Below are 26,497 nucleotides of genomic sequence, written 5' to 3' on the forward strand. Positions count from 1 at the left end.
GGCGGATCACCTGAGGTCAGGAGTTTGAGACCAGCCTGGTCAACATGATGAAACCCCATCTCTACTGAAAATACAAAAATTAGCAGGGTATGGTGGTGGGTGCCTGTAATCCCAGCTACTCAGGAGGCTGAAGCAGGAGAATTGCTTGAACCTGGGAAGCAGAGATTGCAGTGAGCTGGGATTGTGCTATTGTACCCTAGCCTGGCAACAGAGCAAGATAAAAAAGGATGAAGATGAAGATGAAGATGAAGATGAAGATGAAGATGAAGAAGGAGAAGGATGAGGAGAGGAGGAAGAAGGAAGAAGGAAGAAGAATGAGAAGAAGGAAGAAGAATGAGGAGGAGGAAGAGGAGGGGGAAGAAGAGGAGGAAAGGAGGAGGGAGAGGAGGGGGGAGGGGGAGATGGAGGAGAAGAGGAGGAGGAGGAGGAGGAGGAGGAGGAGGAGGAGGAGGAGGAGGAGGAGGAGAAGGAGAAGGAGAAAGGGCTACTTTCACTGCTTTGCCAAAAATAGTAACCACAATGAGGAGCATGTATTGAGTCAAAACAGAATCAAAGAGAAGAAAGTCAATTTCTGTGCAACCTACTTTTATTTATAAAGGAAAGTTTCCCTATTTTGTTTATAAACAGTAAACCAGTGCTGTATGAAGGCACTTAACTGGGGAGAGGTGGGGCAGGGATCCTGGTGGAAGCCAATGTTTCCCACCTAGACCCTAAGACTGCTGGGACAGCTGGAGGCAGCGGTGACTCCCAGGCATATCCAGGGGTGTGGTCGCCCATCCCAGGCTCTGCTGGGCAGGTGGCTGGCTTGCTGGGGGAGGTGGTGGTGGGGTAGGCATCAGAGGCACCTTGGACGGGATCTGATTTGGCAAAACGGAGTGGTTTCCTGTCCCCAGTGATTTCCAGCCCTTCCTGGATCTCCCAAGGCCAAGGCAGATTCCTAAATTTAAGGCTGGGGTTCTCCTTCTTCCCTGGACTTCCGGGAGAACAGAGAACCGGTGGCGAGGACCACCACCAGCAGGGCGAGGAGTGCAGATAAAAGAAGCAGAAAACGGAGCGGGAGGTCTGCAGCGAAGGCAGGAATGCTTGTTTCTGTCAGGCTCAGAAACCTCCTTCTATCCTGCTAGACTTTATTCCTTTGAGGCTTCACCCTGGGGAAGAGCTGGGGAGACACAGGATCTTCAGACATCAGGAGCTCCCACCTCCCCATCACACACCCAAATCTACCACCTGTCTCAATCTTCTCACCCCTTCCTAAGGGGACTCTCTCAGCATCTCCCAAACTGCTCCAGAATCCAAGTTCTATGTCACCTCCAAGAACCAGATGGAAACTTCCAATCAGAGCCTCCATTGATGACATGGGATATTCCCAGTCTCTCCTACTGCCACAAGGAGAAGCCTACCTCTCTCTAACACCTTGGTTGTCTTTTTGGGTCCCACCTCCATATTAAAAAAAAAAAAAACCCTCAGGGCTGGGCATGGCGGCTCACGACTGTAATCCCAGCACTTTGGGATGCCGAGGTGGGCAGATGACCTGAGCTCAGGAGTTCAAGATAGCCTGGTCAACAAATTTTTTGTCTTTTTGTCTATTAAAAAGACAAAAAATTAGCCTGGCCTGGTGGGGCATGCCTGTAATCCCAGCAACTAGGGAGGCTGAGGCAGGAGAATCACTTGAATCTGGAAGGCAGAGGTTGCAGGGAGCTGAGATCACGCCATCGCACTCCAGCCTGGGCAACAGAGCCGAGGCTGTGTCTCAAAAAACAAAAATCAGCTGGTTGCAGCGGCTCACGCCTGTAATCCCAGCACTTTGGGAGGCCAAGGCAGGTGGATCACCTGAGGTCAGGAGTTCGAGACCAGCCTGGTTAATGTGGTAAAACTCCATCTCTACTAAAAATATAAAAAAATTAGCTGGGCATGGTGGCACGTGCCTGTATTCCCAGCTATTTGGGAGGCTGAGGCAGGAGAACTGCTTGAACCAAGGAGGCAGAGGTTGCTGTGAGCCGAGATTACACCACTGCACTCCAGCCTGGGCAACAAAGTGAGACTCCATCTCAAAAAAAAAAAAAAAAAATCTGGCATGGCAAGGTGGCTCATGCCTGTAATCCCAGCACTTTGGGAGGCAGAGGTGGGTGGACCACCTGAGGTCAGGAGTCCAAGACCACCCTGACCAACATGGAGAAACCCCGTCTGTACTAAATAAATACAAAATTAGCCAGGTGTGGTTAGCAGGCAGGTCACCTGATGTCAGGAGTTCAAAACCAGCCTGGCCAACATGGCAAAATCCCGTCTCTACTAAAAATACAAAAATTAGCTGGGCATGGTGGTGGATGGCTGTAATCCCAGCTACCCGGGAGGCTGAGGCAGGAGAATTGCTTGAGCCTGTGAGGTGGAGGTTGCAGTGAGCAAAGTTGGCGCCACTGCACACCGGCCTGGGCGACAGAGCGAGATTCTGTCTCAGAAAAAAATAAATAAATTATTAAAATAAAAAATAAAATAAAGGCCTCCTCCTCACCTACTCCCCTAACTATAACGAACCCTCCCTTACCCCCATATTACTATTAAATATAATGTAATTTTTTTACATTAAATATCTTTTTTTTTTTTTTTTTTGAGACGGAGTTTCGCTCTTGTTACCCAGGCTGGAGTGCAATGGTGCGATCTCGGCTCCCCGCAACCTCCACCTCCTGGGTTCAGGCAATTCTCCTGCCTCAGCCTCCTGAGTAGCTGGGATTACAGGCACGCGCCACCATGCCCAGCTAATGTTTTATATCTTTAGTAGAGACGGGGTTTCACCATGTTGACCAGGATGGTCTCGATCTCTTGACCTCGTGATCCACCCGCCTCAGCCTCCCAAAGTGCTGGGATTACAGGCACGAGCCACAGCGCCTGGCCCACATTAAATATCTTTTCCTCTCCTCCCATGACCAATAACGGACTTTGCTGACCTCCCTCACCCATTTTGTTCTTCTCGCCCCCTCTTTTTCCTGTGGGATCATCCTATTCTCTAAACAACCGTCAGGAGGTTCCCACGACACCTCCCCTGGGCTCACCCCAAAGTAGTTCCGCGGCACGTAGCCCTCCTGGCCGTGCAGAGAGGCCCACCACCAGTCGGTCTCCTCCGGCCCGTCCCTCCGCAGCACAGTGACCGACTCGCCCTCGCGGAAGGACAGCTCATCCCCGAACTCGGCGCTGTAGTCCCAGAGGGCGTACACCGCCCCACCGTTCATCAGCCCCATACTCTGCTCCACATCTGAAACATGACACAGAAGGGAAGGTGAGAGCCCAGCCCGGGGGCCCAGGAGCAGGGGCCATGTGGGGACCCGGACAGGCCCTGCAATTTGGTGCCTGTCCCAGCAGGGGGCTGAACACCCTGAAACGCTGTGTGTGCCCATGGCTGCAGATGGGAACCGGAGCTGGAGTCAGATGCTGGGACTGGCAGTCTGGAGCATTTCGAGGACACTGGGGGAGGCATCCAGATGGGCCACTCACTCCTGAGACAGTCAGTGGCCCCCATTTCCTTTTCTTTTTTCTTTGTTTCAGACTGAGTCTCACTCTGTTGCCCAGGCTGGAGTGCAGTGGCGTGATCTCGGCTCACTGCAACCTCTGCCTCCCAGGTTCAAGCTATTCTCCTGCCTCAGCCTCCCAAGTAGCTGGAATTACAGGCGCCTGCCACCACACCTGGCTAATTTTTATATTTTTAATAGAGCCAGGGTTTCACAATGTTGGCCAGGCTGGTCTCGAACTCCTGACCTCAGGTGATCTGCCTGCGTCAGCCTCCTACAGTGCTGGGATTACAAGTAGGATTCCTTCTTGTACATTGCTGAATCTCCCTGTCAACCCTAGAGGTCCAGTCTTTTGCCCTGCCCTGGAGCTTAGCTTATGTGGTACAGTCCCTGTGGAAGATTCCACCTTCCTTGAATGATATGGTTCTACTCTCCACCTTTAAGTAGGCTCATCTGCTTCTTTCTTTCTTTCTTTCTTTCTTTCTTTCTTTCTTTCTTTCTTTCTTTCTCTCTCTCTCTCTTTCTTTTCTTTCTTTCTTTCTTTCTTTCCTTTCTTTCTTTTTTTGAGACAAGGTCTCACTCTACCGCTCAGGCTGTGGGAGTGCAGTGGTGAGATCAAGCTCACTGCAGCCTCGATTTTTCAGATTCAAGCAATCCTCCTGCCTCAGACTCTTCCTGAATCTTTATTTTATTATTATTATCAAATATTTTGTAGGTCAGGTGCAGTGGCTCACATCTGTAATCACAGCACTTCAGGAGGCCAAGGCAGGCAGATCACCTGAGGTCAGTTCAAGACCAGCCTGGCTAACACGGTGAAACCCTGTCTCTACTAATAAAACAAAAAAAAAAATTAGCCAGGCGTGGTATCATGTGCCTTGTAATCCCAGCTACTTGGGAGCCTGAGGCAGGAGAATCGCCTTCACCCAGGAGGCAAACATTGCAGTGAGCTATTGTGCCATTGCACTCCAGCCTGGGTAACAGGGTGAGATTCTGTCTGACAAATAAATAAATAAATATAAATTTTTCGTGGAGGTCAGGCATGGTGGCTCGCACCTGTAATCTTAGCACTTTGGAAGGCCAAGGCGGGCAGACTGCCTGAGCTCCGGAGTTCGGGATCAGCCTGGGCAACATGGCAAAACCCTGTCTCTACTAAAAAATATAAAAAATAGCCGGACAGGGTGGTGAGCACCTACAGTCCTAGCTACTCGAGAGGCTGAGGCAGAATTGCTTACACCCAGGAGGCAGAAGTTGCTGAGGTCGCGCCACTGCACTCCAGCTTGGGCGACAGATCGAGACTCTGTCTCAAAAATAATAAATACATGTTTTGTAAAGACAGGGAAGGGAGGTGGTCTCCCTATGTTGCCTTGGCTGAACTCCTAGTCTCAAGCCATCCTAACGTCTAGGCCTCCCAGACTGCTGGGATTACAGGCATGAGCCACTGTGCCGAGTTCATTGCCCCCTTTCTAGATGGTGCTGTCCAACTCCATTGCCTTCCGCCAAGTAATGGAGCCTCCAAAGAGGATGTAATGTCATCTCTCGATGGTAGAACCCACCTGAACCTCCTCCCAATTTCAGCGTGTAATCTCCATCAAGAACTTAGTCCCTGGGCTGGCCAGCCATGTTGGCTCACACCTGTAATCCCAGCACTCTGGGAGGCTGAGAAGGGAGGATCACTTGAGCCCAGGACTTTGAAAACAGCCTGAGCAACATAGGGAAATCCCATCTCTAGGAAAGAAAGAACTTAGCCCCCTTTCTAAAGGGTGCAGTAGGTCACCACGCTCCTCCTCTGCAGGGGACAGTGGTTCAGTTCCCTTCGTTCTAGTTTCTCCTGCTTTCATGCCCAAGTGTGTTGTCCAACTTTTTTTTTTTTTTTGAGACGGAGTTTCGCTCCCGTTACCCAGGCTGGAGTGCAATGGCGTGATCTCAGCTCACTGCAACCTCCGCCTCCTGGGTTCAGACAATTCTCCTGCCTCAGTCTCCTGAGTAGCTGGGATTACAGGCACGCGCCACCATGCCCAGCTAATTTTTTGTATTTTTAGTAGAGATGGGGTTTCACCGTGTTGATCAGGATGGTCTGGATCTCTTGACCTCGTGATCCACCTGCCTCGGCCTCCCACAGTGCTGGGATTACAGGTGTGAGCCACCGCACCCAGCCTTTTTTTTTTTTTTTTTTTGAGACAGGCTGGAGTGCAGTGGCGTGATCTTGGCTCACTGAAACCTCTGCCTCCAGGGTCCAAGTGATTCCCCTGCCTCAACTTCTCGAGTAGCTGGGATTACAGGCGTGCGCCACTACGCCCAGCTAATTTTTTTATTTTTAGTAGAGATGGGGTTTTACCACATTGGTCAGGCTGGTCTTGAACTCCTGACCTCGTGATCTGCCTGCCTCGGCCTCCCAAAGCGCTGTGATGACAGGTGTGAGCCACCGCGCCTGGCCAGTGTTCAATCTTTACTTCACTTTCCCAACCTCACATGTCTGAGGCAGGCAGACCAGGACAACTCACATCTCACAGGTTCCACCTACCCATGACAAAGGTATAATGACCCACACCCTGTCCCATGGTTCCCCCTTCAGGGAATGGTCTGTACCTCTCCAGGTGGTACAGTTCCTGCCTGCCCCAGCTCACTTTAAAGGCAGGCATTCCCCCACTCCTCTCACTCATTTTCTGTTGTAGGTGGCACAGCTCAATGTCCTGTAGCCTGACCAAGCTCACCTTTCAAATATATACTCTGTCTCACCCCCAAGTCCCAGCTCTCACTCCAACTCTGTGAATTTCCTCACCCAAACTGAGATACAACTTGCTCCTCCAGGTGTGAATATACCCTGTGCACAATCCCCCAGGTGCAGCCTACTTTGCCCCTCCCTTCAGGGAACCAGGTGCTGTAACCGGTCCCCTGGAGAGATGGGTACAGCCTCTTGTCTTCCTACAGGCCGCTTTCCAGCAGCTGTAGCCTGCTTACCTACCAGGCCCGTGGCAATACCTCTCCAAGTGCCAGAGCCCACCTGCCCAGAGCTCTACACCAGGTAGATGAAAACGTCCAGCTTCCCACCCCTGCAGATGCCAAAGGTGAGCAAACCAATCTCTACATCCAGGCTCCTCCCCAAAGATGCCCAGTTCTCATGGCACAGCCTCTATCTCCCCTTCTCCCTTAGGGGGGCACAGTCCCCCACCCCTTCAGGCGGTCCATCCCTGCTCCCCCTCCTCCTCTGCAATCCTGCCACCGGGTTGATACGGCCTCCACATCCTCCTCTCCCAAGTGGGGGGTGGTTGCGCCCCTCCCCGCGCCTGCGCACCCACCAGGTAGGCACCCAGGCGCCACAGCCCTGCCTCGCACCTGCCAGGTAGGTGGCGCAGTCAGTATAACCCTCGCGGTACGGATCGCACTTCTCGAAGGCGGTGGCGCCGTCGCTGAGCGTGGTGGCGAAGATCGCAGCGCCATGCTGCACCAGCGCCATGCAGATGACTGTGTCGTTGCACGACGCTGCGCAGTGCAAGGGTGTCCTAGGCGTGGGGGTGGGGGGTTGCGGGGAGCGATGCGTGAGAGGCCCGCGCGTCCGCCCACGGGGGACCCAGCCCACCGCGCGGGTCGGGGCTCACCAGCCGTGGCTGTCGGGGGAGTTGACGTTGGCACCCGCGGTGATGAGGAAGTCCACAATAGAGTAGTTGGCACCGCAGATGGCGTTGTGCAGGGCGGTGATGCCCTCCTCGTTGGGCTGGCTTGGGTCATTCATCTAAGTGCACCGGAGGAGGGGCAAGTCTCAGTCCTGCGGCTGGCATCCTGGCGCACCCACCTCCCGCTCAGCAGCACTCACCTCCTTCACCGCCTGCTGTACCACTTCCAGCTCCCCGCTCAGCGCCGCGTCCAGGAGCAGCACCAGAGGGTTGAGGCGCGCGCGGCGGGCCTTGCGCGGGGAGCCCGCCTTCCGCAGCACCGAGCGCATCTCCTGGGGGACAGGGCGTGGAGTTCAGTAACTTGGAGGGATTGTTAGTATATCCATGACCTAGAGGTGGAAACAGAGGTCCAGGGACCGTGACACCCATCTAAACAGGAGTAGGGCTGGGATTCACTCGGAGTGGTGGGGGAGGAGGTGCCTCCGTCCTCCTCCTAGAGCCTCCAGTTCCCTGCCATAGACAGGGAATCCTGTGATTTGAGAAACTTGAGCCATGACACTTGAGAGAAAGCTGGGGGCCCATGGGATTGGTGGCAAAGTAATTCTGTAAGTTCAAAACAATGATTGTGGAACCAGTTATTCAATTCACACACAAGCTCACGTTTCTTTTGTCAATAATACATGCAATAAGGCACGCCCGGCAAAACGTTTCCAGTTGTGTTAATTCCAGATGTTTGGAATTTGAGTATTGTATTATTCCTTGTGCTTTCTTTTTTTTTTTTTGGTCTCCCTTTGCAGGCTGGAGTGCAGTGCAGTGGCATTAACTTGGCTCATTACAACCTCCACTTCCCAGGTTCAAGCGATTCTCCAGCCTCCGCCTCCAGAGTAGCTGGGATTACAGGTCTGTGCCACCATACCTGTCTGATTTTTGTATTTTTAGTAGAGACAGGTCTCACCATGTCGCCCAGGATGGTCTTGAACTCCTGGGCTCAGGTGATCCACCCATCTCAGCCTCCCAAAGTGCTAAAATTACAGGTGGGAGCCACTGTGCCCAGCCTCATGTACCTTCTTATTTTTAATTTTCCTCCTATAAGATTCATTTATTCTGGTCTGGGCAAGGTGGCTCACTGCTCTGATTCCAGCACTTTGGGAGGCTGAGGTGGGAGGATCACTTGAGCCCAGGAGTTTAAGAACAGCCTAGGCAATACAGTGAGACCCAGTCTCTACAAAAAATAAAAGTATAGCCTGATATGGTGGCATACACCTGTGCTCCCAGCTACTTGGGAGGCTGAGGCAGGAGGACTGCTTGAACGGAATGACATTGCACTGTAGCCTGGGCAACAAGTGAGACCCAGTCTCAAAAGAAAAAAAAAATGCATTTATTTATTCCAAGTGTGTGAATGCATAGCATTTGTGATTCTGGTCTTTGCTCTTTCCAGAGTTCCCGTGATTTTAAGATTCTGGAATTCAGAGATCCCAACAGGCAATGAATCCAAAATTCCCAGATGCTCGATTACACCAACATGTCGTGACTGTAGAAATGCTAGGTTGTGCTATTTCAAACCGCTGAGGGGTCAGGACTCTGCAATCCCGAGATTCTATGATTGAGAACTTTCGTATTTTTCCATTAGAATTTCATTTCAAAAGACTAGAAGGAAATGGCTGGGCACAGTAGCTCATGCCTGTAATCCCAGCACTTTGGAAGGCTCAGGAGGGTGGATCACCTGAGGTCAGGAGTTCAAGACCAGCCCAGCTAACAAGGTGAAACCCCGTCTATACTAAAAATACAAAAATTAGCTGGGCACAGTGGCACACACCTGTAATCCCAGCTACTCAGGAGGCTGAGGCATGAGAATCACTTGAACCCAGGAGGTGGAAGTTACAGTGAGCTGAGGTGGCGCCTCTGCACTCCAGCCTGGACGACAGAGCGACTCCATCTCAAAAAATGACAACAAACTAGAAGGAAATACTCAAAATGTCAGTGATGGTGCTCTGTGAGTGCTGTGATTTTGTCCTTTCTTCTATTTTTATTTATATTCCCCAAGCTCTCTGTGGTGCTGGTGTGTTTCATTACAGTGGAAAGTGTTAATTTAAAATATAATTCTCAGCTGGGCACAGTGGCTCTTGCCTGGTTTGAGACCAGTGTGGGCAACATAGTGAGACCCGTCTCTACAAAAAATGTTAAAAATTATCTGGGATCCAGAACATGTCTGGTCCTAAATTTTAAAAATTAAAAAAAAAAGAGGCCAGAGGCAGTGGCTCAAGCCTATAATCCCAGCACTTTGGGAGGCCGAGGCGGGTGGATCACAAGGTCAAGAGATCGAGACCATCCTGGTCAACATGGTGAAACCCCGTCTCTACTAAAAATACAAAAATTAGCTCGGCATGGTGGCGCGTGCCTGTAATCCCAGCTACTCGAGAGGCTGGGGCAGGAGAATTGCCTGAACCCAGGAGGTGGAGGCTGCAGTGAGCCATGATCTTGCCACTGCACTCCAGCCTGGGCAACAGAGTGAGACTCTGTCTCGATAATAATAATAATAATGCCCAGAACTTAAAGTATAATTTTTTTAAAAAAACCTCCACTACAACATATCAGTGCATGAATTTGTGATTTTATAATTCAAAATATGAACATCTTTAATTGTCAAATTTGGTAACTTCAACAATTGGTAGTAATCATTCCATGATATTATAATTTTTTTTTTTTTAAATGAGATGGAGCCTGACTCTGTCGCCCAGGCTGTAGTACAGTGGCTCAATCGCAGCTTGCTGCAACCTCCACCTCCCTGGGTCAAGCAATTCTACCGCTTCAGCCTCCTGAGTATCTGGGACTACAGGTGCACACTGCCACGCCTAGCTAATTTCTTTTGTATTTTAGTAGAGACAGGGTTTCACCATGTTGCCCAGGCTGGTCTGGAACTCCTGAGCTCAGGCAATCCACCCACCTCGGCCACCCAAAGTGCTAGGATTACAGGCGTGAGCCATCATGCCGGGCAACTCTTTTTTTTTTTTTTGAGATGGAGTTTCGCTCTTGTTACCCAGGCTGGAGTGCAATGGCACGATCTCGGCTCACCACAACCTCCGCCTCCTGGGTTCAGGCAATTCTCCTGCCTCAGCCTCCTGAGTAGCTGGGATTACAGGCACGCGCCACCATGCCCAGATAATTTTTTGTATCTTTAGTAGAGACGGGGTTTCACCATGTTGACCAGGATGGTCTCGATCTCTTGACCTCGTCATCCACCCGCCTCGGCCTCCTAAAGTGCTGGGATTACAGGCATTAGCCACCGCGCCCGGCACTCTTTTTTTTTTTTTTTTAAAGAGATTATTTTATTTTATTTTGACACAGAGTTTCTCTCTGTTGCCCAGGCTGGAGTGCAGTGGTGTAATCTCGGCTCACTGCAACCTCCGCCTCCCAGGTTCACGCAATTCTCTTGCTTCAGCCTCCCAGGTAGGTGGGACTATGGGTGCACACTGCCACGGCCGCACGGCTGGCTAATTTCTTTCTTTCTTTTTTTTTTTTTTTGAGACGGAGTTTCACTCTTGTTACCCAGGCTGGAGTGCAATGGCGCGATCTCGGCTCACTGCAACCTCCGCCTCCTGGGTTCAGGCAATTCTGCCTCAGCTTCCCAAGTAGCTGGGATTACAGGCGCGCACCACAACGCCCAGCTAATTTTTTGTATTTTTAGTAGAGACGGGGTTTCACCATGTTGACCAGGATGGTCTCGATCTCTTGACCTCGTGATCCACCTGCCTCGGCCTCCCAAAGTGCTGGGATTACAGGCGTGAGCCACCGCGTCCAGCCCAGCTAATTTCTTTTGTATCTTAGCAGAGACAGGGTTTCACCATGTTAGCCAGGCTGGTTTCAAACTCCTGACCTCAAGTGATCCACCCTCCTTTGCCTCCCAAAGTGCTGGGATTATAGGCATGTGCCACCATGCTTGGGTAATTTTTGTATTTTTGGTAGAGACAGGGTTTCACCATGTTGGCCAGGGTGGTCTTCAACTCCTGACCTTGTGATCCATTCGCCTCAGCCTCCCAAATTTCTGGGATTACAGGCATGAGCCACCGTGCCCAGCCAAGATTAAATACATTGATATAGTGCATAATACCTGGCACATAACTGTTAACTGCTATTACTATTGTCTCCACTGGAACAGGGGATGGTCTCCCGCTGATCTTGGTCACACCCGGCCTGACACTCACTTTTTAAGAGAGAGCGAGGCCAGGCACAGTGGCTCACGTCTGTAATTCCAGCACTTTGCGAGGCTGAGGGGGATGGATCACTTGAGGTCAGGAGTTTGAGACCAGCCTGGCCAACACGGTGAAATGCCATCTCTACTAAAAATACCAAAATTAGCTGGGCATGGTGGTGCATGCTTGTAATCCCAGCTACTTGGGAAACTAAGGCAGGAGGATCTTGAACCTGGGAGGCAGAGGTTGCAATGAGCTGAGATCAAAACACTGCACTCCAGCCTGGGTGGTGGAGCAAGACTCTGCCTGAAAAAAAAATAGAGGAGAAAGCAGAGCAGACACAAGAGACTGTGTCCAGAGACAGAGAGGGAGAGAAGAGAGGGTGACTTCCCTGAGTCACGCAAAGACTTCAGTCCCAGAATGCACTCATTGTTGTGCCAAGACTCAGTCACGTCCAGGTGTAAGACTCGAGATTGCTAAAGGAATGCCCGGGGCAGGGCACAGGCACAGGTTATTGGAGAGAAGGAGCAGAGAAAATCTCCATGTGGCCAAGACTCCCGCAGGCCCTCCAGATACTCACACACAGCTATGCCTAGATTAAAGACTACATTTCCCAGCATCCCTTGCAGCGGGGCTCCTGGCCAGTGAGAGGGAGCAGAGTCATGTGTGGAACTCCCAGGTTCTGCCTGAAATGGGAAAGGGCACTTTCTCTTCTTCCTTCTCTCTTCCTGGCTGGAGGGCAGACTTAGTGACAGCCATTTAGGACCATGAGGGTAGACACACCCCTGAGAGATGGCAGAGCCCCAGGTAGAGAGAGCCTGGGTCCTGACTCCAGTGAGCTGCCTACAGTCCTGGGCTACAAACTCCTGGACTTTTACTCAAAAGAGGAGAAAACTTCGATCTCATCTAAGCCACTGTATTTGGGGGGCTCTTTGCTACAGCCCCCGAATCCACTTAGCAAACATACCCCGGTTTCCTCCTGTATTACTTACCATGTTCTGTGGATGCTCTGGTGGGCTGCTCTGGGGCGGGGTGGGGGGTGGGATGGGAGCTGGTGGGGCAGGAGCAGGGGGACCTGCCCTGGCCTCAGATCCCTCAGTGATGGGGGACAGCTCTGGCTCCAGCCCCCCAGGCCCTGGCCCCCCATGGCGATGAAAGAGGCGGCTGATGATCTGCTGGTACTGTTTCTTGTGGGTAGGGGGCAAGGCCACGGCAGGGGCCTGCTCCATGGAGCCCCTGCGTTTGAGGGGCCGGGGAATCTCAGCCAGCACCCGGGCCACCTCCTCCAGCTCGGGCACTGACTGTGCCTCGGGTGGCAGTGCTGGCTGCAGCCTCGTGGGGCTGAGGGGCCTTGCAACAGTGCCTTCATCCACATCGCCCGCCTCCAGTGCTGGGGTCAGCAGCCCTTCTATCTCCGGCTCAGGCTCCAGCTCGGTGGGGGGCTTGGGGGGTCCTAGCCGGAACAAGAACCCCATCAGAGAACAGGTCCCCAGGGAGACACCCAAGACTTCCTCTCTACAACTTCCAGGATATATGACCAGTACCTGATTTTCTGTGTGACCTCAGGGAAGTTCCTTGCCCTCTTTGGGCTACACTTTCCTTGGGCTGTGAATAATAAACAATTATGATGCCTCCTATTTATTGAGCAGTTCATATGTGTATGTGCCAGGCACTTTACATGCCTAACTTACTGTAATCTCACTACTGCCTTGTGAGGTAGATAGAGTGTCATCTCCATATTACTGAAAGGGAATCTGGGCCTCAGAGAGGATGAGTCAGTTGCCCGAAGCCATGCAGTTGGGACTTGAACTCAGTTCTGGCTGACTCTAGAATCTACTTCTACCAACCATGGTAGATGTGACTTTCCTCTCCTGACATCTCAGGCCGAAAACTCCAGCAGGAAGTAGAACCCTGGTGTTTAATGATTTCCTCTCTGTCTTATTCACTCTGGCAGTAAAGCAGGTGGAAATAAATATATGCAGTATTGGATGAGTGAAGCGGCTCACGCCTGTGATTTCGGGACTTTGGGAGGCTGAGGCAGCAGATATCTTGAGGTGAGTCTGAGACCAGCCTGCCAACATTGTGAAACCCCGTCTCTACTAAAAATTGTTTAAAAATTAGCTGGGCATGGTGGCACATGCCTGTAATCCCAGCTATTCAGGAGGCTGAGGCACAGGCATAGATTAAACCCAGGAGGCGGAGGTTGCAGTGAGCCGGAAAAAAAAGAAATACACACACACACACACACACGTACACATTATATATATTTATATATAATGTGTATATATACATATAAATAACACACACACATAGCTGGGCACAGTGGGTCATGCCTGTAATCCCAGTACTTTTGGACTGAAATGGGTGGGTCACCTGAGGTCAGGGGTTCACGACCAGCCTGGCCAATGTGACAAAACTCCATCTCTACTAAAAACACGAAAAATTAGTCAGATGTGGTGGCACATGCCTGTAATCCCAGCTACTTGGGAAGCTGAGGCAGGAAAATCGCTTGAACCTAGGAGGTAGAGGTTGCAGTGAGCTGAGGTCGTGCCATTGCACTGCAGCCTGGACAACAAGAAACTTCATCTCAAAACACACATACACGCAGACACACACACACAATTTCATTGAATCCCAATCCCAATTCTATAGGGTAGATATTACTAATCTCTTTTCACAGATGGGAAAACAGAGATTCAGACAAGTTAAGTAATTTATCCTCAGTCACACAGCAAGTCAGCAGTGAAAAGAGACTCAAGCCCATCTACTTAACCTACTGATCTCGCACCCCAAAATATTAATAAATTATTATAAGTAATATGGTAGTTATTTATTTGAGACTGGATCTCACTCTGTCACCAGGCTGGAGTGCAGTGGCGCTATCAGCTCATTGCAGCCCAGGTCTCCCAGGCTCAAATGATCCTCCCACCTCAGACTCCTGAGTGGAGTCTGAGGAGTAGGGGACTACAGGCACCCACTACTATGCCTGGCAGGTTTTTTGTACTTTTATTTTTAGTATTTTTTTTAATTTCCTGGAGTTACTGCTTTGTTCATGAGGTCTGAGATTTTTAGTATTTTGTTTGTTTTTTGAGATGGAGTCTCACTCTTTCACCATGATGGAGTGCAGTGGTGCAATCTGGGCTCACTACAACCTCCATCTCCTGGGTTCAAGTGATACTCCTGCCTCAGCCTCCCGAGTGGCTAGGACTACAGGCTTGCGCCACCATGCCCAGGTAATTTTTGTATTTCTAGTAGAGATGGGGTTTCCCCAGGTTGGCCAGGATGGTCTCAATCTCTTGACCTCGTGATCTACCCAACTCTGTCTACCAAAGCGCTGGCATTGCAGGCATGAGCCACCTGCAATGCCACCGGCCTTGCAAAGACTATTTTATAAAAGTTTCAGTATGTTGCCCAGGCTGGTCTTGAACTCCTGAGCTCAACAGTCCTACCTGTGTTAGCCTCCCAAAGTGGCATAAGATTACAAGCATGAGCCACAGCGCCTGGCTAATATAGTAGCTAGTCATAGCTTCCACTACCTATCAGATCCTATTTATTTACTTATTTTTGAGACAGAGTCTCATTCTGTCACTTGGGCTGGAGTGCAGAGGCACGATCTTGGCTCACTGCAACCTCCGCCTCCCTGGTTCAAGGGAGTCTCCTGCCTCAGCCTCCTGAGTAGCTGGGACTACAGTCGTGAGCCACCATGCCCAGCTAATTTATTTTCCTTTTCGTGTGTGTGTTTTTGGTAGAGATGGGATTTTGCCATGTTGGCCAGGCTGGTCTCAAACTCCTAGCCTCAAGTGCTCTGCTCACCTCGACCTCTCAAAGTGGTGAGATTACAGGTATAAACCGCGGCACCTGGCCCATCAGATGCTATTTTAGGACTCTGTATGCATTTAAGAGTATATGTCAATAAGATAGATCCTATCATTATTTGCCTTTTTTTTTTTTTTTTTTTTTGACACAGAGTCTCTCTCTTGTTACCCAGGCTGGAGTGCAATGGCGCAATCTCGGCTCACCGCAACCTCCGCCTCCTGGGTTCAGGCAATTCTCCTGCCTCAGCCTCCTGAGTAGCTGTGATTACAGACACGCGCCACCGTGCCCAGCTAATTTTTTTTGTATTTTTAGTAGAGACGGGGTTTCACCATGTTGACCAGGATGGTCTCGATCTCTTGACCTCGTGATCCGCCCTCCTCAGCCTCCCAAAGTGCTGGGATTACAGGCTTGAGCCACCGTGCCTGGCCTTTTTTTTTTTTTTTTTGAGACGGAGTCTGGCTCTGTTACCCAGGCTGGAATGCAGTGGTGAGATATTGGCTCATTGCAACATCTACCTCCTGGGTTCAAGGGACTCTCCTGCCTCAGCCTATTGAGTAGCTGGGACTACAGGCACCTGCCACCACACCTGGCTAATTTTTGTATTTTTAGTGAGACAGCGTTTCACCACATTGGCCAGGCTAATGTCAAACTCCTGACCTTGTGATCCACCTGCCTCAGCCTCCCAAAGTCCTGGGATTAGAGGCATGAGCCATGTGCCCAGCCCATTGTTTGCCTTTTACACTCAAGAAAATTGAGGCCCAAAGAGGTTAAGTGACTTGCCCAAGGTCATACAGTGTGGAACCAGGCAGTCTGGCTTCAGGGTCCACACTTAACCTTTGCGCTATCCCCTGGTTCCTACCCAAAATCAAGCTTGCCTGGCCTAGTTTGCTGCAGGACAGTCCCTGGAAAGAGGCACTTGGCTGTGATCTCCCCGCCTCCCCAGGGCTGGGCTGGTCCTCCTGTTTGTTCTCCCTTCACTCAGCCCTCCAGAGCCCTCATTGCTGACTTACCTTCGTTCACAGGGGGCCATGTCTGTTGAGGAGGCTGGGGGGCTGGGGTAGGGGGTTGTGGCTGAGGCTGTGGGGGCAGCTGGGGTTGTGGTTGTGGCTGGGGCTGTGGTTGTGGCTGGGGCTGTGGTTGTGGCTGGGGCTGGGGAGGCAGCTTAGGTGGGGGTGTTCGGGTAAAGAGGGGGGACCCAGGGAGCATGGCGCGGCTGGCCCCTTGCTCCCAGAAGGCATTCTGCAGCTTGAAGATCATGCTGAGGGGGATGGGACGCTGGCGTGGGGCCGCACGGGGCTGAGGGCTGGAGGGGGGCATGGGGATGCGGCTGACGGGCTGCCAGCTGCGAGGCAAAGTGCCCGACGGCCCCGGCCCCGCGGAGCCCAGCGAGCGGCGGTAGCTGCCTGTGTCTGAACGCCGGTCGCTGGCCAGAGGGGAGACCTTGTAATTGCGTGGAAGGGTGGCGCTGGTGAGGTTGTCCTGGGGAAGAGGGAAAGGAGAAGGGGATTGGGTGAGAGACGGAGGGTGGAGGGAAAGTAAGGACAAAACGTGAGAAGAGAGAAGAGGTGAGGGAAGCCCTGGGAGTGAGGGAGACGAAACGGTGAGGAAGGGGCAGAAACCCAGCACAGTGAAGGGAGAGCGTGGGAAAGGGCGCCCAGACCCAGATGGCAGCCACAAGCAGGAGGTGGGAAAGGGCGCCCAGACCCAGATGGCAGCCACAAGCAGGAGACTGGCCGTGACCCTGCTCCCCAACCTTGCCCAGCCCCTCCTCCCCAAGCCTCTCGCCTCCTCACCTTGCCGGTGCCCCCTAGTCCGTCCAGGCTGCTCTCCCTCCAAGGCAACAGCTGCAGGCCCGGCGAGGCGGGCCGTGCAAAGACATCCAGGCCTGTGGGGCCGGTATCGTTAGGGTCTGGGGGGCCACCTCTGCTCCGGGTCCTCCACTCCCGGGGCCTCCACCACTCACGTTCATAGCTAGCTGTCTGCGAAGACTTCTTCTCATACGCCACGTCCAGGTCAGACTCGTTCCAGGCTTTCGGGGGCCGCCGGCGCAGCGTCAGGTCGTCTGGGGAGTTTTCAGTGAAGATGAGACGGGACGGGTGGCAAGCCCTGGATCCCGCCCGCTTCGGCCCGCCAGTCGGCCACCGCCCCCCCCCCGCCCCCGGGTTCACCTTGCGCGCGCAGAGGCGGGGCAAAGGCGCTACCACCCGCGCCTAGCAGGGAGCTCCCGAAGGCAGGCGTGTCGTAGGCGGTGGCAGCGGGGCGCGGTGACGGCCCGCGCTCGGGGAAGAAGGCCTGGGGCCCCTCCGCCAGGGGGCTGCCGCGGGGGGAGCCTGAGCGGCCCAGGAAGTCGAAAGGTGTAGGGGGACCCTGCTGGCGGAGTGGGCCGGGCCCAGGCCGCGGGGAGGGCGCACGGCCAAGAGAGCTGCCTGAGCCATCGAAGGCGCGGGGCCGGGGCGAGGGCGCGCGGTCCAGGCTGCCGTAGGCATCCGGCTGCAGGTAGAGCGGGGTGCGCGGCGACGACGGACGGCCCTTGGGGGACAGTGGTCTGTAGGGGTGCAGGGTTGGGGCACTCTCTGATCGTCCGAACGGGGCGTCTGCGCCTTCGGTGGCCGCCTTCCGGGGGGACCCTCGGCTGCCGAAGGGCTCAGGGATCGGGCTGGAGCTGTACCTGGGCGGCTGTGGGGAGGCCAGGACATTGACAGCTCAAAGGAGACATTCGTGGAAGGGTTGATGTGTGTGTGTGGGGGGGTGTCAAGAGAGGTCACCGGAAGTCAACCTAGAAGAGGCCGACCGGCGATGGAAATCCAGGCAGAGAGCGCAAGTGAGGAATGGTGGGAAGGCAGCCTGAACCAGGGCCGTGGCTAGCCCGGTTACTCTGTATCGCCTTTATGCTGCTTAGCTTAACACCCCTTTCCTCCTGAGGGTCCTGATAGATGTCTACCTCCACTGGTCCCCTCTTCTCTTTTTCTCTTTCTTTCTTTTCTCTCTCTCTTCCTCTTTTTCTCTCCCTTTCCTTCCTTCCTTTCTTCCTTTCCTCCCTTCTTCCTTCCCTCCCTCCCTCCCTCCCTCCCTCCCTCCTTCCTTCCTTCTTTCTTTCTTTCCAGAGTCTTGCTCTGTCACCCAGGCTGGAGCACAGTGGCATGATCTCAGTTCATTGCAACCTCCGCCTCCCGGGTTCAAGCAATTCTCCTGCCTCAGCCTCCTGAGTAGCTGGGACTACAGGTGCCACCACCACACCTGGCTAATTTTTGTAATTTCAGTAGAGATGGGGTTTCACCATGTTAGCTAGGATGGTCTCCATCTCCTGACCTCAAATGATCCGCCTGCCTCAGCCTCCCAAAGTGCTGAGATAACAGGCGTGAACCACTGTGCCTGGCGAAATTTTTTTAAAAAGTATTTGTAGAGGCTGGTCTCGAACTCTTAGGCTCAAGCAATTCTCTTGCCTTGGCCTTCCAAAGTGCTGGGAGTCCAGGCCTGAGCTATCCCACTCCAAAGTGCTGGGATTCCAGGCCTGTCCCCTTTTTTTCAAGTTCCCTTGAAGAGCCCACAGCCTGCATAACTGCATGGGGCAGTCTTGTCTGAAATCCAGGTCTCTGATGTGGGGCGCAGAGAGAAGCTGGCTTTGGAGGTCAAGGTGGGGGACCGGCTTACCCTAGAAGGGGCTCCGGCCTGCAAGCCAGGAGGCGCGGGAGAGTCTGACCACAGCGACTCCAGCTGCTTGGTCAGTTCATCCACCTTGGCCGCCGCCGTATCCAGCTCCATCTGCTTCAGATCCATGTGCTTCATGGCCAGCGCTGGGGAGTCGGAAGTGGAGGTAAGTACCAGGCTTCCTGGCAGGGGCCAGCCTCAACATCCCCCGCCGCCTAGGGCCCCCATCCGCCAGCCCCGCCCCCTACCCCAGCTCACACTGGAAGTTCAGGTCCAGAAAGTCCCGCGCGCTCTGGAATGCCTCGCTGTCCATGGTGCCAGCCGGAGCGGGCGCCTGCTTGGTGGGAGGGAGGGAGCTGGCTAAGACCCCGCCCCTCTAGACCCCGCCCTCAGGGAGCCGGGCACCCTCGGGAGCTGGACAACGCCTTTACTTGGTTCCTCCCCCAGGAAGCCCTATACCCTTCACCTGGCTGGGAAGTCCAAACTCCGCCAGAGCCAAGTCCATGTGCCATGGAGAAGTCCAAACCCGGTCTAAAGACTCCGGAAGATTCACTGTCTCTCTTTTTCTCTCTTTTTACCTGGTCTAAAGGCTCTGGATAATTTACTTCTCTCTCTTTTTTTTTTTTTAAGACGGAGTCTCTCGCTCTGTCGCCCAGGCTGGAGTGCAGTGCTGCGATCTTGGCTCACTGTAACCTCTGCCTCCTGGGTTCAAGGGATTCTCCTGCCTCAGCCTTCCGAGTAGCTAAAACTACAAGTGTGCGCCACCACACCCGGCTAATTTTTGCATTTTTAGTAGACACGGGGTTTCACCATGTTGGCCAGGCTGGTCCTGAATTCCTGACCTCAGGTGATTCACCCACCTCAGCCTCCCAATGTTCTGGGATTACAGGCGTGAGCCACCACGCCCGGCCGTGTCCATCTCTTTATCTCGGTCCTAAGAAGACCTGAATCATTCCTTCAATAATCATCTATTAATCACCCACAATGTGCCAGGAGACACAGGATGAAATCACTATGAGCTACTGAGTGTTTACTAGGGGCCAGGTGGCACTGTGCTAGATCTGTGTGTGTTTTTTTTTTTTTTTTTTTGCTTGTTTGTTCGTTTTGTTTTTGAGATGGAGTCTCACTCTGTCACCAGGCTGGAGTGCAATGACACGATCTCAGCTCACTGCAACCTTCCACTCTCTGGTTCAAGCGATTCTCCTGTCTCAGCCTCCCGAATAGCTGGGATTACACCCATGCACCACCCTGCCCGGCTAATCTTTGTATTTTTAGTAGAGACGGGGTTTCACTATGTTGGCCAGGATGGTCTCCATCTCCTGACCTCGTGATCCGCCCTTGTTAGCCTCCCAAAGTGCTGGGATTACCGCGCCCGGCCGTGTTTTTGTTTTGTTTTTTAATAATAAATCCTGCTGTCTGCTGTGTACTAGACCCCATGCCTACTGCTTGGGGTATAAGACAGTAAAAACAATAACCAGCCAGGTGCAGTGGCTCACACCTGTTACCCCAGCACTTTGCAAGGCCGGGGCAGACAGGTTGCTTGAGGCCACGAGTTAGGGACCAGCCTGGCCAACACGGTGAAATCCCATCTCTACAAAAAATACAAAAGTTAGCTGGGCATGGTGGCATGTGTCTGTAATCCCAGCTGCTCAGGAAGCTGAGGCACAAGCCAGATCTGGGCGCGGTGACTCACTCCCAGCACTCTGGGAGGCCGAGGTGGGCAGATCACCTGAGGTGGGAAGTCTGAGACCAGCCTGACTAACATGGTGAAACCCTGTCTTTACTAAAAATACAAAATTAGCAGGGTGTAGTGGCACACACCTGTAATCCCAGCTACTTGGGAGGCTGAGGCAGAAGAATGACTTGAATGGGGGAGGCAGAGGTTGCAGTGAGCCGAGATCGCACCATTGGACTCTAGCCGGGGCAACAAGAGCAAAACTCCGTCTCAAAAAAAAAAAAAAAAAAAAAGTATGTCTCAGAAACATGTATTCAAGGTCACCCTGCAAGAAGTCGGTAGTAATGGGTTTCACACCTGGGTCCAAGTTATTCTGGGTCATCTCCACCAGATTAGAGGGGTCCCAGAGGGAAGTGACTGCTCAGCTTCCTCTCCCTAGGGTCCCCATCCAGTAGAGGTCTGGCTCTCACTGATCCATCGTTAGCAAGAGGAAAAGGGAAGCGGCTGGGGCGGAGGGGTAGCTGTGGTCACTGGCCCAGTGGGAGGGAGCTAGGCCACCAGGAACCAGTCAGGCCGGCACCATCCCTATCCCATGCTAGCCACCACGCCCGCCAGCTCTTCCACCTCCCTGCTGCATCCACCGCTTAGCTCTGGCGGTACAGGCAGCCAGGCAGGCTGGGGCATGCTGATACCCGCCTCTGTTTGGAAAGTTGAAGGAGCAAAACCTGTTCGGGCTGGTGGCTCATTTGGATGAACAGGGAGTGTGTGACCTTGGGTGTTGAGTCCTCTCTACTCCTTGGGCCTCAGTCTCCCCAATAGTGAAAGAAGGCAAATCAGTTTTTTTTTTTTTTTTTGAGATAGGGTCTCACTCTGTCACCCAGGCTGCAATTGTGACCCATTGCTGCCTCTCAACCTCCCAACTCAACTGATCCTCCCACCTCAGCCTCCTGAGTCACTGAGACTGCAGGTACAGGCTTGCACCACCACAGCCGGCTATTTTTTAAAAATTTTTCTGTAGAGCCAGGGGTCTCACTTTGTTGCTCAGGCTGGTCTTGAACTTCTGGACTCAAGCAATCTTCCTGCCTCAGCCTCGCAAAGTGCTGAGATCACAGGCAGGAGCCAACACACCTGGCCAAACCAGCTATTCTGAGAGGTCCCTTTAATCTATGAGCCCTAGACTCTGAAACTGTAAGAACTTTAGCAGTGTAACTAAAGTTCTACAGAGCCTAAATCCCTCAACTAAAGAGTCTATTGTTGGAAAGTTCTGAGTCCAAGAGTCTACCTTTGGAACATTCTAGAATTCTCCAATTTGTCTAACCCAGAATTCTGTCTTTCTGCATCACATTCTACCTATCCCAGGATTGCACCGCTCTGGAAATCTAGATGGATGGTATAGTGGGGCCGGTAAAAGCCTGGGTAACAAGTCAGACTTTAAGATGTTAAAGCTGAGGGCCGGGTGTGGTAGCTTCTGCCTGTGATCCTTCACTTTGGGAGGCTGAGGTGTGAGGATCGCTTGAGGCCAGGAGTTTAAGAACAACCTGGACAATACAGTGAGGCTCTGTTTCTTAAACAACAACAAAAAAATCAAATCTGGCAGCACCACTATCCAACCCTGAAAATAGTACCTCAGTTTTTTAATCTGTAAAATGGGGATAAATAACAGTTCACTTCATGGAACTATTGTAAGAATCCACCTGGTCAGAAGGTGCAGGAAGAATTCAGGGCTCTGAGAATTAAGGACTTTAGGAAGAAGAGACTACAGAAATCAAAACTCGAGCATTTAGAATTTCGGAGATACACAACAAATACTTTGTTAAGTGTTAAAACAGATAAATGGCTCCCTACTCCTAGCCTCATGCCACCCTCCCCGTCTCAATCGCCCAAAGTGTTGGGATCACAGGCGTGAGCTACGGCGCCACGATCCTCAAATTTCCAAGATTCTCAGATTCCATGCTGACACCCTCTGGCTCTAAGGAAATGCCAACCCCGGGTGTGGGACTGTTCTGGGAACAGGCGGTCGGAACGTCGTGGCCGCCAGGGGGCGCCCAGTTCACGCCCCGAACCCCTCCGGGTGGGCGGACTGCGCCTGAGCTCAGGCCCGGGGAATGCGCAGCGGGCCCGGGCAGGTGCCTCACATCCCGCGGCGAGGGAGCGGGGCCGGGCGGGGTACAAGGGCGGGGCGCGGGGGTGGCGCGGACCGGGTGTCTTTTCCCAGGCCTCTGCCCCTGACCTCCGCCTCTGAGTCCTCTCCCCTGGTCTCCTCCCTCCGCTGCACCCCTGGCTCTGCTTCCCTGGCCTCCTCTGCACCCCAGCCAGGTTCTTTAGGGCAAAGGATCCTGTGGACTTCCTGGAGGAGTCATCTTTAGTAGCAACCGTGTCAGAGAGCCAGACTGAGCTGGGAACACCCAGGTCGAGCTTCGACAGCCCTTTCCGGTCACATTGAATCTGGGAGAGGCTCCCCTGTCTCGGGGACTCGGTTTCCTCCTTTGTGGCCGTCTATGGAATGCGCTAAGGCTGTTCCCGCTCCAAGCCTCTACCTGGGCTTTTTATTTAGCTTCTCGGTGCCTCAGTTTCCTCATGTGTACCATAGGAAGAATACCTTCACCTCAAAGGGGTATGAGGATTGAGTGACATAATTTATAAGCGGTAATTAGAATAATGCAGTGCGTGAAATACAGTTCACACATACAGGATCGTCATTACCAGATGTCCTTGGCTGTTCATTATCATAACACAGGGTCTGGCAGCAGAGCGAGAGGTCAAGGCTCAACGTGATTTTTTTTCTTTCTGCCCTAAACGGGCCCTTTCAACTGTTTCTGAGATCCTAAAAGTCCTGAGTTCTGACACCCAGGGCCTCAACTTCCTGAGCCCTTGCTTCTCAGTCCTAAATTCTCCCTATACATTCCTGAGTTCACTCAGTGATCACCCTCTGTCACTTAGGGACGGGTCAGGGATGTGTGTGTGGGGGGGGGCGGGGAACCAGACGGATGGGGAGGGCAGGGGGTGGGCAGAGCCCTGGAAGATTCCAGACAGAAGCTGGCAAAAGCCCAGGGTGTGGGCAATATCCACTCTCCAGCCTCCGTTTCTCCACTCATAAGGAGGAGTCCTTCCCTGGGGTCAGCAAACTTCATTCAAAGCGAGAACTCTCCATCGCTGGAGACTCCTCTAGACAATGACAGCCTTCCCAGCTACCTACCAGCCCTGGCCTTGGCACACCCAGAGCCCTGTCTTGGCAGCCACGGTTATTATTTTTAATTTCATTTCAGGCTATCATCAAATGTCCTTCAAGCCCAGACACTGGGAAGCACCCTTCTCTCATCAGATGCCTGCCTCCCCCATTCTGTTTTTAATCCCCGCTCTTAGGACGCATGGGGGTGGAGAGAAGGGGGAGACAGAGGGAGGTGCCTGGTCCTGCCCTCCCCCAGCCTCAAGGACAGACAGACACCTCCAGAATTAGCCTCTGTCCCTCCCTTATCTCCCACAATACCTCAGGTCAGACAGATGGGAGCGGAGGTGACATTTCTCACCTCAGGGTCAGAGCAAGGATCCCAGAGGCAGAAGGTTAGGCAGAAAATCTGGCGGAGGTGGATGGAATCCCGTCCCCCAGAGAGCTGCAGAAAAAGGAGGAGGCTGAATCCTGACCGCACAAACTCTGCTGCCTGTGTGAGCTCCAAGCCTCAGTTTACCCCTTCCTCTCCGACTAATGGTTAAATGCCAAGCTATGTAAACTTCCCAGAATCCAGCTACCGCTTTCCAGAATTCTGCCCGAGGTTCTGGAACTACCTCTGCAAACCCAGCTGTTTCCCATCAATATAAGGCAATAGGGGAGCCCACCTCCGCCAGGGGGTGCCCTGGGGCGGATGTCCCTTCTCTGGTTAGGCAGGTCTGACGCCCAGGTTAATGACATGTTGGGGTTCGCTCAGCGGCACAGAGGAGGTTGGAGACCTGCCTCGGTTTTCCCTCCTCCCCCGCCCCCATCCAGGAGCCGGAATGTCGGGGGAGAGCCGGGACACAGCCTCCGGAGGGACCCTGGGTACCAGTCCTTCTCCACTTCAGGAACCCAGGCTCCACTATCCCTGTCCCACCCTTAATTCTGCTCAGAGACCTGGAAGATAGGTCAAGACAGCAGCTTGAGGGTGGTAGGGTGGTCACCCATTCCTGAGCCCCACCAGTCTGAGCCTCCCATTTCTGACCAAGACTCGGGGATTCGAACTCCTATACTACCCGAAAACTCGGCTTCCTAGAGCCCCACAGTTCAAGGGACTCAAGAATCCCAGCTCCGGCGTCTCCCCGGGATGAAGGGGTCGAATCCCTCCATTCCGATAATTCAAGCATCCGAACCCGCCTTCTTCCCTCCAGTAAAACAGGCATCAGAGTTTCGTCCTAAGCATCCAGGCGTCTGCGCACCCCAAATTCCGCCCTGGGACCTGGCGTCCGAGTCCCTCCCAATTCTCCCAGGGACGCGGGTGTTGGGCTCTTTCAGGGCCTCTGGTCCCCAGGAGGGTGAAACTCACGGATCCGGGGCAGATCCTGGCACCGGGGGGCTTCCTCCGGCTCGGGCTCCGGCTTTGGGGAGCGGAGAACGGGGCGGGGCAGGAGCCGGGAACAGGTTAGACGACGTGACTCGGGCTGGAGGGAGGCGGGTCCCTGAGGGGAGGTGTGAGCCGAGGTCGCCTCGAGCACCTTGGGACTTGTAGTCCCGGAGGGGCAGGACGTAGACCGAGAAGATCCTATTTGGATTCACCCAGAGTCCATTTCACAGACAAGTAGGGCGAGTCCCAGAAGCCAACAGCGACCTGGCCACGGAGATACAGAAGAGCCGAGACGCCTGCCTCACTGTGGCTGCAGTAGACTGATTCCTGAGCCCTTGCCCCACCCCTTCAGATGCAGTTTTCCCTGTCCTGATCAGTTTTCTCTCCGGTCTCTGAGCCTGAATCTCCCCGTCGATAAAAAGTGCGGGTTGGAGCTTTACAGGATCCCAGCAAAAGTTCAGTCTTAGTTTAGACTTCAATCCCCAGCAGCCTCCGCGACCGACGTCGGGCGAGTCTCCCCCTCTGGTCCTCTGGGAATTGTAGTCCCGGAGCCTGCAGGGGCTGCACCCGAGTGTCGCTCTCGCCCACGCGAAGGAAACCGTCTGGAGATCCCCAGTGGGGGAAACATTTCCCCTTCCCCTTGGCCCTCCCTCCGCTCTGGAAAGCCTCTCCTACCTGGGGAGAAGGGGTGGCCCAATTCTGGAGTAGGATCCTAAATCTTAGCAGAGGGGGCGGGAAGCAGCGCTGACACACCGGCCAGGAATGCAGTCGGGTCACCCTGTCTAGCCATCGTCCCAACCGCCGTGGCTCCAACCGCCGCCCCACGCAGGGCGGCTCCAGTGGGAAGGGGCGTGGGTGCTTCCCCCAAATCTGAGTCCACGTGCCGCTGTTTACACGCGCCCTGGGGCAGGGAGGAGTCCCTGATCAGGTCCCTTCCTGAAAGTCATTGAGGTTTCCCACGCACAAGACTAAACTCCTGAGGGCATCTACAAGTCCCATTTGATCCACAAGCGCTACCTCGTGCCCTACACCACCCCACGCGTGTCGGGCTCCCAGGTCCGAAGCTCCGCCCTCGAGAACCACAAGCTCCTCCCCCTGTGTTTCCCGCTACCCCGGAGTCCAGAAGCCCCGCCCCAGGCTGGAACTTCGTGCCTTCCGGAAGAATTGCTCTCATTTCTCTATTTTCCCGCTTCTCCCAGTCAAGTTTTGAATTTCTGAGGCATCTGGGCCTCTCCAGAAGGGATATAAAAGAGAAAACACAGCCCTGCTAACTAGGATTCTTACCTGTCTCTTTAAGAATTTCAGACCAATCGACCTTCCTGTCTCTTTAAGACTTCGGAAAAGCAGCGTGACTGCCCCTTTAAGGAGGCGTTGCAACAAACCATATTGGACAGACGGTGGGGGGACCTGTCAGGACCTGACGGGCCTCGAGCTCCAGAGAAACAGCGAAATCAGCGGCTTTCAGGAATAAATTTCTCTAAAAAAGACTTCTTCCTCGGTTTTCCGCCCTGCACAATTGGAAAAT

The 26,497-nt window shown here is 53.3% G+C and overlaps 1 protein-coding gene across 9 annotated transcripts; it reads right to left on the reverse strand.

The window, feature by feature from the left end:
• Positions 1 to 568: 568 nt before the first annotated feature.
• On the reverse strand, positions 569 to 26,309 carry PPP1R13L (protein phosphatase 1 regulatory subunit 13 like). Of its 9 annotated transcripts, none has more exons than XM_078360137.1 (14): positions 26,257 to 26,309; positions 25,648 to 25,873; positions 19,024 to 19,099; positions 18,769 to 18,911; positions 17,286 to 17,793; positions 17,081 to 17,179; positions 16,911 to 17,002; positions 16,128 to 16,596; positions 12,294 to 12,754; positions 7,312 to 7,443; positions 7,097 to 7,230; positions 6,834 to 7,000; positions 3,048 to 3,247; positions 569 to 1,159 (listed from the first exon to the last, which is right to left on the reverse strand). In XM_078360137.1, exons 3-14 carry the CDS (start codon positions 19,076 to 19,078, stop codon positions 1,121 to 1,123), a joined length of 2,499 nt encoding a protein of 832 aa, XP_078216263.1. In that variant the 5' UTR covers positions 19,079 to 19,099; positions 25,648 to 25,873; positions 26,257 to 26,309; the 3' UTR covers positions 569 to 1,120. The 9 variants fall into 9 exon arrangements, with proteins under 9 accessions (XP_078216263.1, XP_078216262.1, XP_035142908.1 ...); XM_078360136.1 differs by lacking the exons at positions 25,648 to 25,873; positions 26,257 to 26,309 and adding exons at positions 23,968 to 24,051; positions 24,955 to 25,066; XM_035287017.3 differs by lacking the exons at positions 25,648 to 25,873; positions 26,257 to 26,309 and adding exons at positions 23,968 to 24,051; positions 24,955 to 25,066 and having other exon boundaries at positions 19,024 to 19,102.
• Between the last annotated feature and the right edge of the window lie 188 nt (positions 26,310 to 26,497).

Source organism: Callithrix jacchus, chromosome 22 (genome assembly GCF_049354715.1).
Source record: "Callithrix jacchus isolate 240 chromosome 22, calJac240_pri, whole genome shotgun sequence".
Taxonomy (NCBI): Eukaryota; Metazoa; Chordata; class Mammalia; order Primates; family Cebidae; genus Callithrix; species Callithrix jacchus.